The 15,341-nt window shown below is 37.9% G+C and overlaps 1 protein-coding gene across 3 annotated transcripts in view; it reads right to left on the bottom strand.

Moving 5' to 3' along the window:
* PPP1R12B (protein phosphatase 1, regulatory subunit 12B) overlaps positions 1–15,341 on the bottom strand; it is a 252,031-nt gene that overhangs the window by 167,626 nt on the left and 69,064 nt on the right. For all 3 annotated transcript variants that reach the window (XM_011931766.1, XM_011931765.1, XM_011931767.1), the window contains exons 2-5: positions 10,957–11,087; positions 5,132–5,250; positions 2,247–2,406; positions 795–939 (exon numbers count right to left, since the gene is read on the bottom strand). In XM_011931766.1, coding sequence (XP_011787156.1) covers positions 795–939; positions 2,247–2,406; positions 5,132–5,250; positions 10,957–11,087 — 555 coding nt within the window. The remainder of the gene's footprint in view (positions 1–794; positions 940–2,246; positions 2,407–5,131; positions 5,251–10,956; positions 11,088–15,341) is intronic.

Genomic DNA, 15,341 nt, shown 5'->3' with positions numbered 1-15,341 from the left:
AAAATTAAAACAAAATCAGCCGGGCGTGGTGGCTCACGCCTGTAATCCCAGCACTTTGGGAGGCCGAGGCAGGTGGATCACCAAGTCAGGAGATCAAGACCATCCTGGCTAACACAGTGAAACTCCATCTCTACTATAAAAAAAAGTACAAAAAATTAGCCGGGTGTGGTAGCGTGTGCCTGTAGTCCCAGCTACTCAAGAGGCTGAGGCAGGAGAATGGCGTGAACCCGGGAGGTGGAGCTTGCAGTGAGCCAAGATCATGCCATTGCATTCCAGCCTGGGCGACAGGGCGAGACTCCGTCTCAAAAATAATAATAATAATAATAATAAAATAAAATCAGTAGACATAGGGATAGGAGTTCCAGAGCTTCTAAGTTGTTTGAAGTGAGGCTGAATAACACTATTTTCAGCCAAACTCAAGGATCTTTGTCATTATAACATTTTAATGACTCACATGAATACAGCAACCATAAAATCTTTCATACCTTAGCACAGACAGTAACATTAGGCTCCTCAAAGCTCATTTTTTGCCAAGAACAAATATATTTTTTTCTTGTTTTGGAGGCTTGAACATAAATACAATCAGAAGGTCCATGCAGTTTTATTTTAAATAACAAACATAACTCTGTGTTAATAGGGCCAGAGGTAGGGTGGTAGAGGGTAACATTATAGCTACCAGTGATGTATATTTCACCAGAACGGTCAGACTGCCAGTGAATAGAGATGTTAAGCCTTTTATTCTAGAGACTCAGCCACCAATCTCATTGTTCTTTTAGAGGTTCAAGCTCACTAACCAGTTTGTTTCGAATATCCATGTCACAGAGTGCTTCTGCCAGGATGGAGCAAGCCTCCTTCACTCCCCAGTGTGCAGCAGCATGGAGGGGAGTCCAGCCATCATAATCCTGAACATTGAGTTCATAGCCAGCCTGTATTAAAAGTCTAAAAAGAAAACCCAAAACAAGACATGTATCTCCTCTATATTACAGTTTTCTGACAAATAAACTAGTATCTAATTGATATTTCAGATTTTGGCCCTGAACCACAGGGGTCTTATGATTACTTCTGCCCTCTAAGGCACAGTTTGGGGTTCATGGTTACTACTTTGCATACCAATCATAGATGATATTTATCAATCCTCTCGAAAAAGTCATAAGATATTTCCTAGGCATATCCATATTATACCATACAAGGGGAGTATATGGAAAGGTATGTACCTAAGATTAACCAAAGCATAATTCAATTAGCCAAATCACATAACTCTGTTAAAGGTACATTTTCCATTTTCCAGTGCAGGGAAGAAGTAACATATAAAATGAAGACTCTAATAGGCTGTGGTCATTCTGTCTATCTGTAATAGTGTCAACAATAAAGTTAAAAAAAATAAAATAAAATGAAGACTTAATTCTCTTCAGGGTATTTTCCCAACTAGCTTTCTGGTTGATTTTTCTAGGACACTATATTTACTGTATACCCACATAACTCCAGTTTTTTGCTAACTATAAAGCTATAATTTAACTTGTATGCATGGAAGAGAAAAGATTTGACTCTTGAAGACCCAAACTACATTGGGGCCCTTATGGATATCACTCTCAGGCAGAAATGGAGCACCAAAAACACTGCTATACCTACTAGGAACCCTGTATTAGGTGAAATATGAAATACTGGAAGAGTCCAGTTAACAACTGCACATATAATGCCTTTGGCAACTCAAGTATTTGGGAAAGCCTGCCAACATTAAGTACCAAGAGCTACATGAAGCATGTATGGATGTAAGGAAAAATGGAACAGACAGAGTAGTAGAGTCCAAATCCCTCATATAATTTTGGCTATCCTGGGCCAGCTGGACACTGCATATTCAAGATATATATAATTAATCTAATGACACCAAATAAATTATATAAGTCAAAAAGGAACAAATGGTCACAAGTATTACAGGACACAAGAAGAGGTTGTTGAAGGGATATTAATGACAAATCATAGAACTTGAAGAAGTCCCCTCCTAGAACGATGTACCTCAACTGTGTTTCACATCATACATGTTAGTGAGAAGCTAGAGGAATGGTGGGAGGGAGGGAGACAATCCATGGATGAATACTAGCAAAATGTGAGACAGACTGTACAATTAGAGAGGAAACCAACAAAAAAGAAAACACATCATAGTGGAAAATCTAAGTCAGCCTCTGCTTCCAAAACCCATTTCATCTTCTCCCAGTGAACCACTCCTGATTGATGTAAATGGACAATACCTGAGGACTTCAGAGTAGCCCTTGGCAGCAGCCACATGAAGGGCTGTAGCCCCTGAGCGAGCTTGCCTCACATCCTCTATTTTCCCACTGTTGAGCCACTGGCGGGCATCCTGCAACAACTGCTGCTCTTCTTCTTTTCTTGACTGCTCTAGATCGACTCCTACAGAAACCAGATACCAGACAGCCAGGATTACTAAAGCTCCACTTAAGTTTGACAGGATATTTTCCTTAGATTAAATCACATCATAAATATAAATACAAATAACAATTTAGCCATCAAGTTGGGTAATTATCAAATTTAGAAGATCAATGGCATTTGTACACATATTAATGGTCTTACCAGGATTAAATCATTAAGTTAAATATTATGTGATACAGATCCATTAAGAGAATGCACCTAAAATTGTTTTCAACAGAACATAAAGACAAAGGGGACATTATTTTTACATTATAATGTTTGTGCAAAGCTATAAACTTCCAAGTCTTTTTACATGTTACATGACTTTAGTTTCCCAACAATCCTTCAAGGTAAATATAATAGATATTACAATCTTCATTTAACAGATGAGGAAATAAAAATAGAAAGATTAGGAATCTGGCTCAAAGTCACAAAACACATCAGTGACAGAGCTTGCCACTAGAACTTCGATATCCTGGGTCCCTCTGTGTCATTCTTCTTCTGGGTCCCTCTCCACTCACTATACCAAAGGATTAGTATCCAAAATCTTGGTTTCAGGTATTGATATACTTTAAAAATTGAACTATCTCTAAAGTTCATTTCCATATACAGGTAAATACACTGACTTGAATATATATAATCTAGGGCAGATTAGTAGGTGATCTGCAGTTTAAAAACCTGTCTGCTTTCAAGGGAATGTAGATTTTGTTTTCCTTAAAAACATGAAAAAACTCTAAGAGTTACTCCCTTTAGCCAGTAACTTTCCAATATCTGTGCCAGTGAAAAGGGGTTAGGGTGAGGCATACCCCATTACACAAAATAATAACATGTCTCAAATACAAATATACCCATTCAAAAAGTTTTACACTCATTAGCAGTCTTTGTGCTTGGTCTACTCCCTTTCACCTCTTAAAAGAGAACCTGCCAGGTGTGGTGTCTCACGTCTGTAATCCCGCACTTTGGAAAGCCTAGGTATCGCCTGTGGTCAGTTTGCGACAAGCCTGATCAACATGGTGAAACCCTGTCTCTACCAAAAATACAAAAATTAGTTGGGCGTAGTGGTGGGCACCTGTAATCCCAGCTACTCGGGAGGTTGAGGCACAAAAATTGCTCGAACTTGGGAGGCGGAGGTTGCTGTGAGCTGAGATTGCACCATTTCACTCCAGCCTGCGAGACAGAGTGAGACTGTGTCTCAAAAAAAAAAAAAAGAGAACTTGTCAACTACCTAAGTATTATCTGTGTGATTTTGGGAGGCGGATGGGGTGAAGAGATCAGTTTAAAACCAATTTAAAACAGATCAGTACTCCAAACACAAAGAAGTGTCAGCAGTGCTGGAAAGTTAAATATATATATGAATACCCCCTTTCAATAGAGTATACTCCCTCACTGAAGAGTCAGCAATCAAAATAGAAAAAGTAGTTTCTCCAATCAAAACTATTTTTTTAAAACTGATTTTTTTTAAAGTTGTTTGTACATTTTAAAGCAAATCTTAGGAGAGAAAACTGAGTGAGACTGGAGGTTATGCTAAGCATAAAATTCTTCAATTCAATAGGGCACAAAGCCAGGTGCCTTTAATCCCAGCACTTTACGAGCCGAGGCTGGTTTAATCCAGGTGCTCATGCCTTTAATCCCAGCACTTTACGAGCCGAGGCTGGTTTAAGAACAGCCTGGCCAATATGGTGAAACCCTGTCTCTACCAAAAAATACAAAAACTAGCCAGGCATGGTGGCGCACACCTGTAGTCCCAGCTACTCAGGAGGCTGTGGCAGGAGAATCACTTGAACCTGAAAGGCAGAGGTTGCAATGAGCCGAGATGACACCACTGCACTCCAGCCTGGGCAACAGAGTGAGACCCTGTCTAAAAAAAAAAAAAATAGGACACAAAAACTATACATCAAAGGCAGCAAAAGCAAGTAGTTACTGATCTAGAACATCACTATATTAAAGTAGGATCAGCATACTTTCTCCAAAGGGCCAATATTTTCAGGTTTGTGGTTCATCCAATCTATCACTACTACTCAACTCTGCTGTTGTAGCACAAAAGCAGTTTTGGATAATATGTAAACAATGCGCATAGATCCTGACTGTTCTAAAAGTTCAAATTGGGAAAGACCACTGGAGCTAAATCCTCTGGGATGGACTGCAGATTGTCAGTAAGGTAGTTCAGCGGAAGGACTAAAAAAAAAAAAAAGAAAATTCACTACAAATCATGTCCACAGAGTTTTGTGATGGAAAAAGAACCCAGGGACTTCCAGGTTGAAGAATGCCATCCTATACTGTGAAATTGATTCTTCTAAAACTATAAAATAAGAATAAGCATTTTTAGAATATATTATTCTAAGTTAGCTTCCTCACCTTAACAAATTATCATACTAATCCTCATGGTTAGTTACAATAAATATCTTTCCCAGCACCACTTTTAGCTCTCAACAAGGGAAAAGATGCAAAGTCACAAACTGTATGTGGCCAATTCTCAAATTTACACTATATCCCAATACCATGCATACACATAGTAAGAAATGTTCACACTCCTCATCAGGTCACTCTTGAGGATACTTGATGCTGGATTAATGATTAATGCAGTGCAGACAGATCAAATCCTCTCCTGTCATATGACAGTGAAATGCTCTACACAGCAAATGGATTATTTTCTGTAAATGGCAGTGTTTGAGAGTCTTTCCTGGCCCCCTCCAATCCATGAGGTTACCTTGCTTCTTTACTTGCTCCAGAAGAAGATCCTTCATGGCTGGCTCTTCTGCAAGGTCAGAGGGAACTTCACCTTCACTATTGACAATACCTACACTGGCTCCGTGATTAATGAAATACCTGTGTAGACAAGATCCAGGATCAATATTTTATGTCAATCTAATATAAATGTTACTCATGCATCTGGCATTGAATACACAGTGAAGTCTCTATTTTGACTTTAAAATATGGTCTCAGTTAAGATATTCCATTATTAGTTTCTACGTGCCTTAAACTTCAGTAATTAAGACTGAAGGCTTTCCTATTTCCTGACTACAGCAATGCCAACAAACAGGATTTCTTTCACACTCATATTACTAACTCCCATCCTCTCACTCCCAGTGGATGGCAAGAGAATTTCTAAGTAACATAAAAAGGCATGTAGTCTCAAACTTTCCCAGTGCCACATTGGAGCTTATTAAGTAGTGCTGTGGGTGTGAAAATAAAAGAATAAAGTGTCCATTAAAATTTGCATAAATCTGCCTAAATTATGCCTCCACAAAAGTCTTCTATCAACCAGACATCCACATGAAATCTTCCTCTACTCTAAGACGAAACTAAATTATTCAAGAAGAAATATTAAAATGTTAAGTAACTAAATTCTAAATCCAAATAGAATACTTGATTATGAAGAAAAAAGGTCTGACAATTCAATACCTTACATAGATCCTTTTTGATTTTCAAAGTACTTTCATGTAAAATTATATCATAAGTCTTAGGCAACATTAGGAAGTAGGCAATGTGGGTATTATTACCACGACTTTAACAAATTGAGATTCATACATATTAAGTAATTTTCTCAAAATCACACAGCAGGCAAATGGCAGAGGGTACAACCCCAGTCTTGACTTTAAATCTAGTTCATCTTTTCTCTAGATCAAGTCACTTTTGGGCCAGTGAGAACCCTAATAATGCTAGGAGCTCTATCAAATACTCAAAAGTATTTAAAGGAAAAAGAAAAATAATTCAGATTAGACTTCAATCCATTCAACAATTCAACAAACATTTACTGGTCCCCTAATATATTCAAGAAACCTTTTTTTTTTTCTTAGAGACAGAGTCTTGCTCTGTCGCCCAGGCTGGAGTGTAGTGGTACAATCTCGGCTCACTGCAACCTCCGCCTCTTGGGTTCAAGCAATTCCCCTCCCTCAGCCTCCTGATTAGCTGGGATCACAAGCGCGTGACACCATGACCGGCTAATTTTTGTATTTTTAGTAGAGACGGGGTTTCACCATGTTGGTCAGGCTGGTCTCCAACTCCTGACCTCGTGATCTGCCTGCCTCGGCCTCCCAAAGTGCTGGGATTACAGGTGTGAGCCACTGCCCCCAGCCATAGGAACCACATTTTAGACACTGTCGAAGATTACAAAAAAAGAGAGAGAGAGAGATAATATATGGCCACTGGCCACTGCATTCAAAGAACTGGCAGAGGGGGCCAAACGCAGTGGCTCATCCCTATAATCCTTTGGGAGGCTGAGGTGGGCGGATCACTTGAGGCCAGGAGTTTGAGACAAGCCTGACCAACATGGTGAAACCGTCTCTACTAAAAATATAAAACTTAGCCAGGCATGGTGGCAGATACCTGTAGTCTCAGCTACTCAGGAGGCTGAGGCACAAGAATCGTTTGAACCCAGGTGGCGGAGGTTGCAGTGAGCCAAGATCAGCCTGGGTGACAGAGCAAGACTCTGTCTCAAAAAAAAAAAAAAAAAAAAGTTGGTAGAGGGAAAAGAATCAATAGAGATTAAGACCATGTTTTTGCTTTCTCAGTGCCTAGTACCTGGTATAATAGGGCCTCAACAAATGTTTATTAATTTAGAGATCCATTCTACTTGTACAAAGCTCAAAGGCCTTCACAATTCACCTGACTTTTAACCATCTCCTTCTTTCCCTTACAGTCTCAGAAGAAGACAGACCTATTCAATTCCAAAACTAACTCCCTCTATTTGTATTCTTAATTCTATCAAGTCCTACTATTCCATTCATAAATTACCCTTCATTTCCACATATTCAATAGCTCCTCTCTTCTGATTCCTCTCCCTTAGGCCAAAGGAATATTCAGCTACACCTCCCCAACCCTGAAATATCAAAATGCAAATAATACACATAGCAAGCACTCAAAAAATGTTTCCTGGATTGAAGTGTACCCTATACTCTATAATTAAACTAAACCACTTACTATTCCCAAACACATCAACTCTCACCCAGCTCTCTTTCACAGCTTGTTTCTTCCAACTAGGTGGAACTCTCTCCCTTCTCTTTTCCCTTCTAGGAAGCTTTCACTCCTTTCAAAGTTCATTTAAAATGCTTTTGCCTTCATGAAAGCTTTGCCTATTCTCACAAACTGAATTCCCTCTTTTCTTCCTTTAACCCCATCCTCCTTCTTTTCCTCCCCAACAAACACTAATTGTAGACCTCAGTCATGACTTACACTGTACCTCGATGCAACCATTCCATCAGACTGAAGGCTACTTGAATGCAATGTGAAAGGAAAATAAAAACTTGGGACCCTAATTTCACTAAGCCAAAAGAAAAAAAAATTAAGCTGAAAGTTGAGTCATGCAAGAAGCTGCCTTACCTTTTGTTCCTAAGCAGATAGCTATAGATAAAAAGTTAAATATCTCTACAGGTTCTATGTTTACCTCTATGTTCACCTTATCTTACGGAAAGTGAGATTTACTGAGCGTGAGATGAACATTTAATTGACTATTTCCCTATCCGCTCCTTTCTTTGTGAATTCAGGAATGTGACCATGCCCTCCCCTTTTCCCCTCCAGGCTGCTTTTCCCTTTTAAGTACTGAAGTTCTCAACTTGATCTTTGGGGAAAGGCACAGATCTGTCTCCTGGGTGCACGTCTTTAACCTTGGTAAAATAAACTTCTAAATTGATTGAAACCTGTCTCAGATACTTTTTGGTTCATAGCAACAACTAGGTCTTCCTCACTATTATCATTGCCATGGCATCTGACACTTGCTTTTTTCTCTTGGCATTCCATAAATATTGCTTGAACTACATGAAATATGTAACCACTCTACTCTGACGTCTATTCCATCCCTACTGGATCAGGCATAATGTCACTTGGGTATACAGGACCCTGCTTTTCCCATGTTCTACAATCAAGAAGATGAATTTTTAGAAAGTAATTTGGCTCTCTGTTTTTCTATTTTCTCCAGTTTTAGGGAAAAAAAAAAAAGTTAAAAACCTCTTTAGTTTTACCTTTACCTGGACAAGAATAAATATCAACCTATGAAGTAATTTCTACTTTATCTCTGAGAATCCTTACAGTTGCCCAAAGGCTCATAGCTCAATAAATATGCCCCTAGAAAATAAAGCCTTCTTGTCCTTCCTAACTCAACACCAATACAAGGTCTTTATGCTACTATTCTAAGTGAGGAAGAAAGAAAATGAAATATGTTCAAAAACTGAGAATAAATTAGCATCTCAATAAACTATAAAGCCAAATGCTGTAAGTTTGGGTCAATCTGCTGCTTCTAAGTTAAACATTATTCATAATAAAAATGTAAAAACACTCAGCTAACTAGCATTGAGCCTGAACTCAGTTTAAAATGAGCAAAAAGGCCTCTTAAGTTCCCTCCTTTTGATGCAACATACTGAGACAAAAAGATCATCATGAAACATGAAATAGAATGTACTTGGATTCTTCCTAGAAAGCCAGTTTGCCTTTATTCATTTCTACTCCCTTGAAATTTAGAGTTCCTAATGATTCTGGGAATAAGAGCATAAAGTCTAAGATCTTTCAGATACAAAAATAAAAACGATGAGATGATCAGGGTTATTTAAAACATTCTCCATTGGCCCTGAGGTAAAGCAATCAAAATGAATAGCACAATTTTTTTTTCCATTGTGTTTGTATGTATGTGTGTGTATACGGTATATGTGTGTGTGTGTATGTGTGTATAAGCTACATACTGCAAATAAATAAATGAAAGTAAAGTCAAAACTTGTCTAATAATGATATGTATAGTGAAAAATAAAATAAAGAAGGCCATCTCTACCACCACCCCACCTCTGCAATGTATTCTGGTCTAGATCACCTCTGTCCTGGTCACACTTCCAGGTTTAATTTGTAATAATTTGTCTTAGGAAATAGTAGCTCTCACAGATTTATTTCATACAAGGTAATATATGTTTGAGCTAGAGATTGTTACATTTTGAACTTACTTCCAGAAGAATTATATTTGTTCATAAGGATGAATTAAAGAAATCACTGTAAAAAAAAAAAGCAATTACAATCATTCTCTGTACTTAGCTTCACACACAGGAGGATAATGCCAGCACAAGTGATCCTAATTCTAAGCATGAGCTCTCCTTAGAAAAGTGAAAGAAAAAAACTTAGGAAAAAATTGAATCCTTGAATGTAATGAGATTTGGTAGCTCGAATATCACAAGCGTGCCACCTGAACAAATAGCAACTGAAAGGCCAACATGTTCTATAAATGTTTCTTAAATAAATGTTTTAAGTAAAATCACCTCAACTCTTAGGCATCAGAATTCTGGCATTCCTGGATAAGACTGAGAATAAGAGCCCTCCTTCCTGTTAGACTCTGAAAATGGGCAGCCTAGGGGATGAAGAGGTTACTGACTTTTACTAAATTGGAACAGAGGGAGGAATCAAGAGTGAAGAAAACTGCATTGTTTATTTCTGGTGGCTTTGGGGCCAACCCAGTCATCCACTTTTTAGAACAAGTAGCCCAGTCAAACACAGTGTTGCTGCCTAAAGTTTCTCTGGCTCTGACTCTCCTTTTGTCTAACTTCTCCCACTGAGCATCCCTGGGTCAGCAGCAAACCTAGCAACTCAGACTCTCCCTTAGGAAACCTGGGCAAATCAGATTTTGTGGGAAGTCATTCTTAGGCCTCTACAGAGCTGCCAACAAAATTCTCCCTGCTGTTTCCTGAACAGGAGAAATGTAATGGAGTTCTACTCATATTATTGAAAAGGGCCTTCAAACAAGCAATCTGATTTTCAAAGGAGCATAGAATATCATGATTTTATTTAGGGAATTTACCTTAACAATAGAAATTTACCCTCATCTAGAATACGCTCAACTGCCTCATTTTAAAGATGTTTCGACTGCCAAAGTCTCTTCCTTGTTTAAGACTAAACTCCCCAATCATTCCTTCACACAACAGATATTTATTCAGTGCCTCTTATATCTCAGGTACCACACGGTCAGGATTCTTCTACCCACGGGAGGGGAAACTAGTTGTCCTGGAGATAGTACCTCCTAATGTATCTTATTAAACATTCCCATTCAACTAATGTGGAGAACACATGCCAGTGCCCACCCTTCCTTTGTTCCATATGTTTAGGCTCATTCTTCTGCTATTAACTACATGAGTGCTGTGACTGGTATGCTAGGCATTTTTTACCTTCATTTGTACTAAGCACTGATTTAAAAAAAAAAAAAAAAGAAACAGGTTTACAAAGAATCCAGAAAAAAATCTCCAGGCCTGCCTAAACACATGCCCAGCTACAGTTGTTCAGAAAGTGAACCCAGACAGTGGAACAGCCACCTCTGCATATCCCAGCAAATATAAATTACCTGCAAATAGAAGCAAACAAAAAGTTTCAACTAAAAAACTATGGATTTAGCAGCTTTACAAAACATTGTATTAGTTATGTCTTAAACATAATTCAACTTTCTGCTTTTGTAATCTGTAATAAAGAGAGACTATAATTATTTATAAAATTCAAATTCCTAAGAATAGAGGAGTAATGAAAGCTATTCCTACAAATACTGCAAAGCCACACACACAGAGGCTCACTCACTCTGCTATGTTGAGATAGCCACAGGAAGCTGCTGCATGAAGGGGTGTCCAGCCTTCGTTGTCTTGCTGGTTTACATTGGCTCTGTTCTCCACCAGAAACTTCACCATATCCAAATTTTCATCAATACATGCCTGAAAAGAAAAGTCCGTTCATTCATTCAACAAGTATTCACTGGGTTCCACTACGTGCCAGATGCTGCTCTGGGCATTGACAATGCCCAGCAGTTCTAATAATACATTAACTTCTATTTCTTCCATTTTGTGTCCAGAGCACGACTTCTAGGCTTTGTGATCTTATACAAGCTCCTTAAATGTCTCTATGCCTTAATATCTCAACTGTGAAACACAGTTTCACGTATAATGATATGTAATCTTATTTATAGTATTATTAGGATTAATTATGAAAGTGATTTCTAAAGTGCTATAAATGAATAAGCTGTTTCATCATTATATTATGAAAACGAAAGCATGTTACAAAACACTGATTTGTATATGAATTTTATTTCACTGCCACCTATTTATCGCAGATGCTTATTAATTTTAAAAGAAAATAATCAGAGGACTGCCTGAAGCCAGGAGTTTGAGACCAGCCTGGGTAACAAAGTGAGACCCTGTCTCTATTATAAAAAAATTCACTCATTCATTCATTCATTTAAAAAAGAAAAAATCACACAGGATCAAATGTAATTTTTCTCAGTGGGAAGTTGTAGTTTACGACTCTAGAATTGCTAAACAAACCTTGCTTTGGTGAGAAATGGTAGGGTGATGATTTCAAACAGAAAAAATGTATTTTCATGTATTTTCTGAATGGCTTCAAACACTATGGCAAAGTATGCTTGCAGTTATGGATGGTTAGGGAGTCTCGTCTGCTCATTTCATGGCAGCAATTAGGAGACAGCAGAAACTTTTTGAATAAAGGCTTTAGACTTACCATAAGACTAAAAGAAACAGTCACGAACAGCAATGAGATCTAAAAAAACCAAAAGGTCTTGACATAGCTACAGAATAAAAATGTGGTAGAAGGCCCACATGTGAAAATGGACATCATTATCAAGGCTTCGATGGTTACAAAACCATTGGGATAATTCAGGACCAAGAAACAAATGAGACTCCCTTTTTAAAACTTGCCTTTTAATCTCCTCCTTTAAAAAACAAGGCTAAAACTTCAGCTCAGGTAGAATTATCCAAATCAAAGGATTTTCATAATAATATTAAGATATTACTTGCATTTTCATTGTATTGACATTTACACTAATGATGCAAAAGCAATGGTGAGAAAACTGCTGGTGCCTTAGCATGAAGCAAGACAATGGCATCAAAAACTACCAGCAGGCACTATATTCTTCCCCACCACATACAGTTAAAAAAATAAAAAAGAAAGCCAGTTTCACTTAAGAATAACCTTGAAGAAGCAGTAGAAATGTTTTAATATTCTGTGTGAGAAAATGGAAAGTATACTTAAAGCACTTCTGCTGCATTTTGAGGTATGATGGTTGATTCTAGGAAAAAGCACCTAGGGCCAGGCATGGTAACTCATGCCTGTAATCCCAACACTTCGAGAGGCTGAGGTGGTAGGATTGCTTGAGTCCAGGAGTTCAAGACCAGCCTGAGCAACATAGACCCCATCTCTACAAAAAAATTAAAAATTAGCCAGGCATGGTGGCATGCACGTGTAGTAGTCCCAGCTACTTGGGGGCTAAGGTGGGAGGATGACTTAGGCCTGGGAGGTCGAGGCTGCAGTGAGCTATGATCACTGCTCTCCAGCCTAGGTGACAGGGAAAGCCCCTGTCTTGAAAATAAAAACAAAAACAAAAATAAAAATATACCACTTGAGCATCTGCTTCAGGTGTGAGATGAACTAGCCACTTTTTAAGATCAAAATAACACCATTTTTACTCAAAAGAATAACCAACAAATTGTGATAATTCGGACTTGAAAACGAACAAAGTACGCCTGTCACTCCAAGAAAATAATCAGTATGTGTTGCAACAAAATTTACCATCCAAGTGAAGATAAGAATTCTGGAAACAGCTACCACCATGAGCTTGGCAGCTTTCCAGTATTCACTTTTCTGATAAGGTCTGTCTATCAACCAATCTGATTTGTTGACATTATATAATGAAATGTATTTAGATTTGTAAGATCTCTATAACTCAATCAACCTATATTTTCCAAATAAACAAATGCATGGTGTTAGAAAATCACACATGAAGTAAAAGATTCATTCAAAGTACAAGTTAGACTAATGTGTTTTAATGTAAGAGAGTAAGAAAAGTCCATTGATATGGTTTCAGTTTCCACACTGCACGGACATTTAAGATACTCATGTCTTAAAAGACCATTTCCAAAACTTACATTTAAGAAACTATCAGGTTGGGTGTGGTGGCTCATGCCTGTAATTCCAGCACTTTGGAGGCCGAGGCAGGTGGATCACCTAAGGTCAGGAGTTTGAGACCAACCTAGCCAACATGGTGAAACCTCATCTCCACTAAAAATACAAAAACTAGGCAGGTATGGTGGTGCATCTCAGCTACTCAGGAGGCTGAGGAACAAGAATCACTTGAAACCAGGAGGCAGAGGTTGCAGTGAGCCAGGATGGCATCAGTGCACTCCAGCCTAGGTCACAGAGACTCTGTCTCAAAAAAGAAAAAGAAAAAGAAAAAGAAAAAGAAAAAGAAACAAACCATCACTTGTTGGAGTTTGGTATAATATCCAAGAAAAACATCTACAATTGTCTGAACAGACTATTAAATGCTCCTCCCTTTCCAAATACATACCTTTGAGAGGCCACATTTTATATACTTTCATCAAAATAATATATCACAACAGATTGAATACAGATATTAAAATAAATTTGTAAAAATGTAAAACAATATCATTATTTTTAATTATGTCATTTATATTAACATGTAATCAGGGTCATTGTTGCTTTAAATGACTTAATAAGTACATATTTAATAACTACATATTTTAAAAATTTCTCAGTAACATATAATAATCAATACAAACAAAGTCCTGGTTAAATTTTGGGAGTCCTAAATGATTTTTTAAGTATAAAGGAATCCTGAGATCAGCTTGATAACCATTGTCTTTTTTTTTTTTTTTTTTTTTTTTTGAGACGGAGTCTTGCTCTGTCGCCCAGGCTGGAGTGCAGTGGCCGGATCTCAGCTCACTGCAACCTCCGCCTCCCGGGTTCACGCCATTCTCCTGCCTCAGCCTCCCGAGTAGCTGGGACCACAGGCGCCAGCCACCTCGCCCGGCTAATTTTTTGTATTTTTTTTGTAGAGGGGTGTTTTCACCATGTTAGCCAGGATGGTCTCGATCTCCTGACCTCGTGATCCGCCCGTCTCGGCCCCCCAAAGTGCTGGGATTACAGGCTTGAGCCACCGCGCCCGGCCGTCCATTGTCTTTAATCAAACATACCAAAAGATATTTCATGGTGATAATGAACTATTTAAATGGCAAAAGATTACTGTGGAAAGAATTAAAGTTAGAACTCTAGAGCGCCCCTGTAACTATAGGACTTAAGTAGTACATATCATACCAAGAGAACTTACAGGAACTCCCTTCAGAGATAAACCTCATATCAATCCTGCCTAGAAGGAGATGAATGAAAAAAGTGTGATTTCATTTAGATGAAAATTTAATTAGATAACTTGGTTACAAACAGCATCTTTGTTATTTCTTTCCCAAAATATTTGATACTTCTTTTATAGTTACTGAGATTAGCTAAAAATGTCAATCTAGGTTTGATTTGATGCTATATAATATATTCCTCCAATCTGACCTTCTGGCCAATCTGACTTTTATAGCCAGTATTCACAGTGGTCTAGTTTTCAACAGCAGCTCCAGAAATTATATTTCTTCTATGATGTTTTCTTAGATTTATCAACTTCCACAAGTATATCCCATTCTTTACCATGTAAAATGTTTAATAATTATTCATATTTACAAATAGTTCATAAGTATGCTTATCACTAAATTGGTCATATATTGTATGTCTGCCCATTTACAATCCCATATGGCAAGGTCTAGCCAACTTATCGCAGAGTACCTCACTAAAAACTGTAAATAAACATTTTTATTTTATTTTTATTTTTTGTAAATAAGCATTTTTAAGTAAAAAAATGGAAGGGGACACTTTCAAAAAGGTACTGAAGTCCAAGAATAATAAAGCATTTTAAAGGCTGTGCTAAAAACACTCTTTGCCCTTAGTAATACTCCTATATCAAGAAGGTCAAATGTGCCGTCTAAACCTGTGTAGGCCAGGACAGCTGGGTCAATTGCTTCTTGCTGGGTTGCAAAATTTCTTTGGCTCTGAAAGAACAATCTAAAAACTTAGCTCTAATGTCCACACCACTATTAAGCAGACTTTTAGAAGCCAAT

The sequence above is a fragment of the Colobus angolensis genome, unplaced genomic scaffold, assembly GCF_000951035.1.
Source record: "Colobus angolensis palliatus isolate OR3802 unplaced genomic scaffold, Cang.pa_1.0 Scaffold91, whole genome shotgun sequence".
Classification (NCBI taxonomy): Eukaryota; Metazoa; Chordata; class Mammalia; order Primates; family Cercopithecidae; genus Colobus; species Colobus angolensis.
This window is presented reverse-complemented; position numbering and strand designations above follow the sequence as displayed.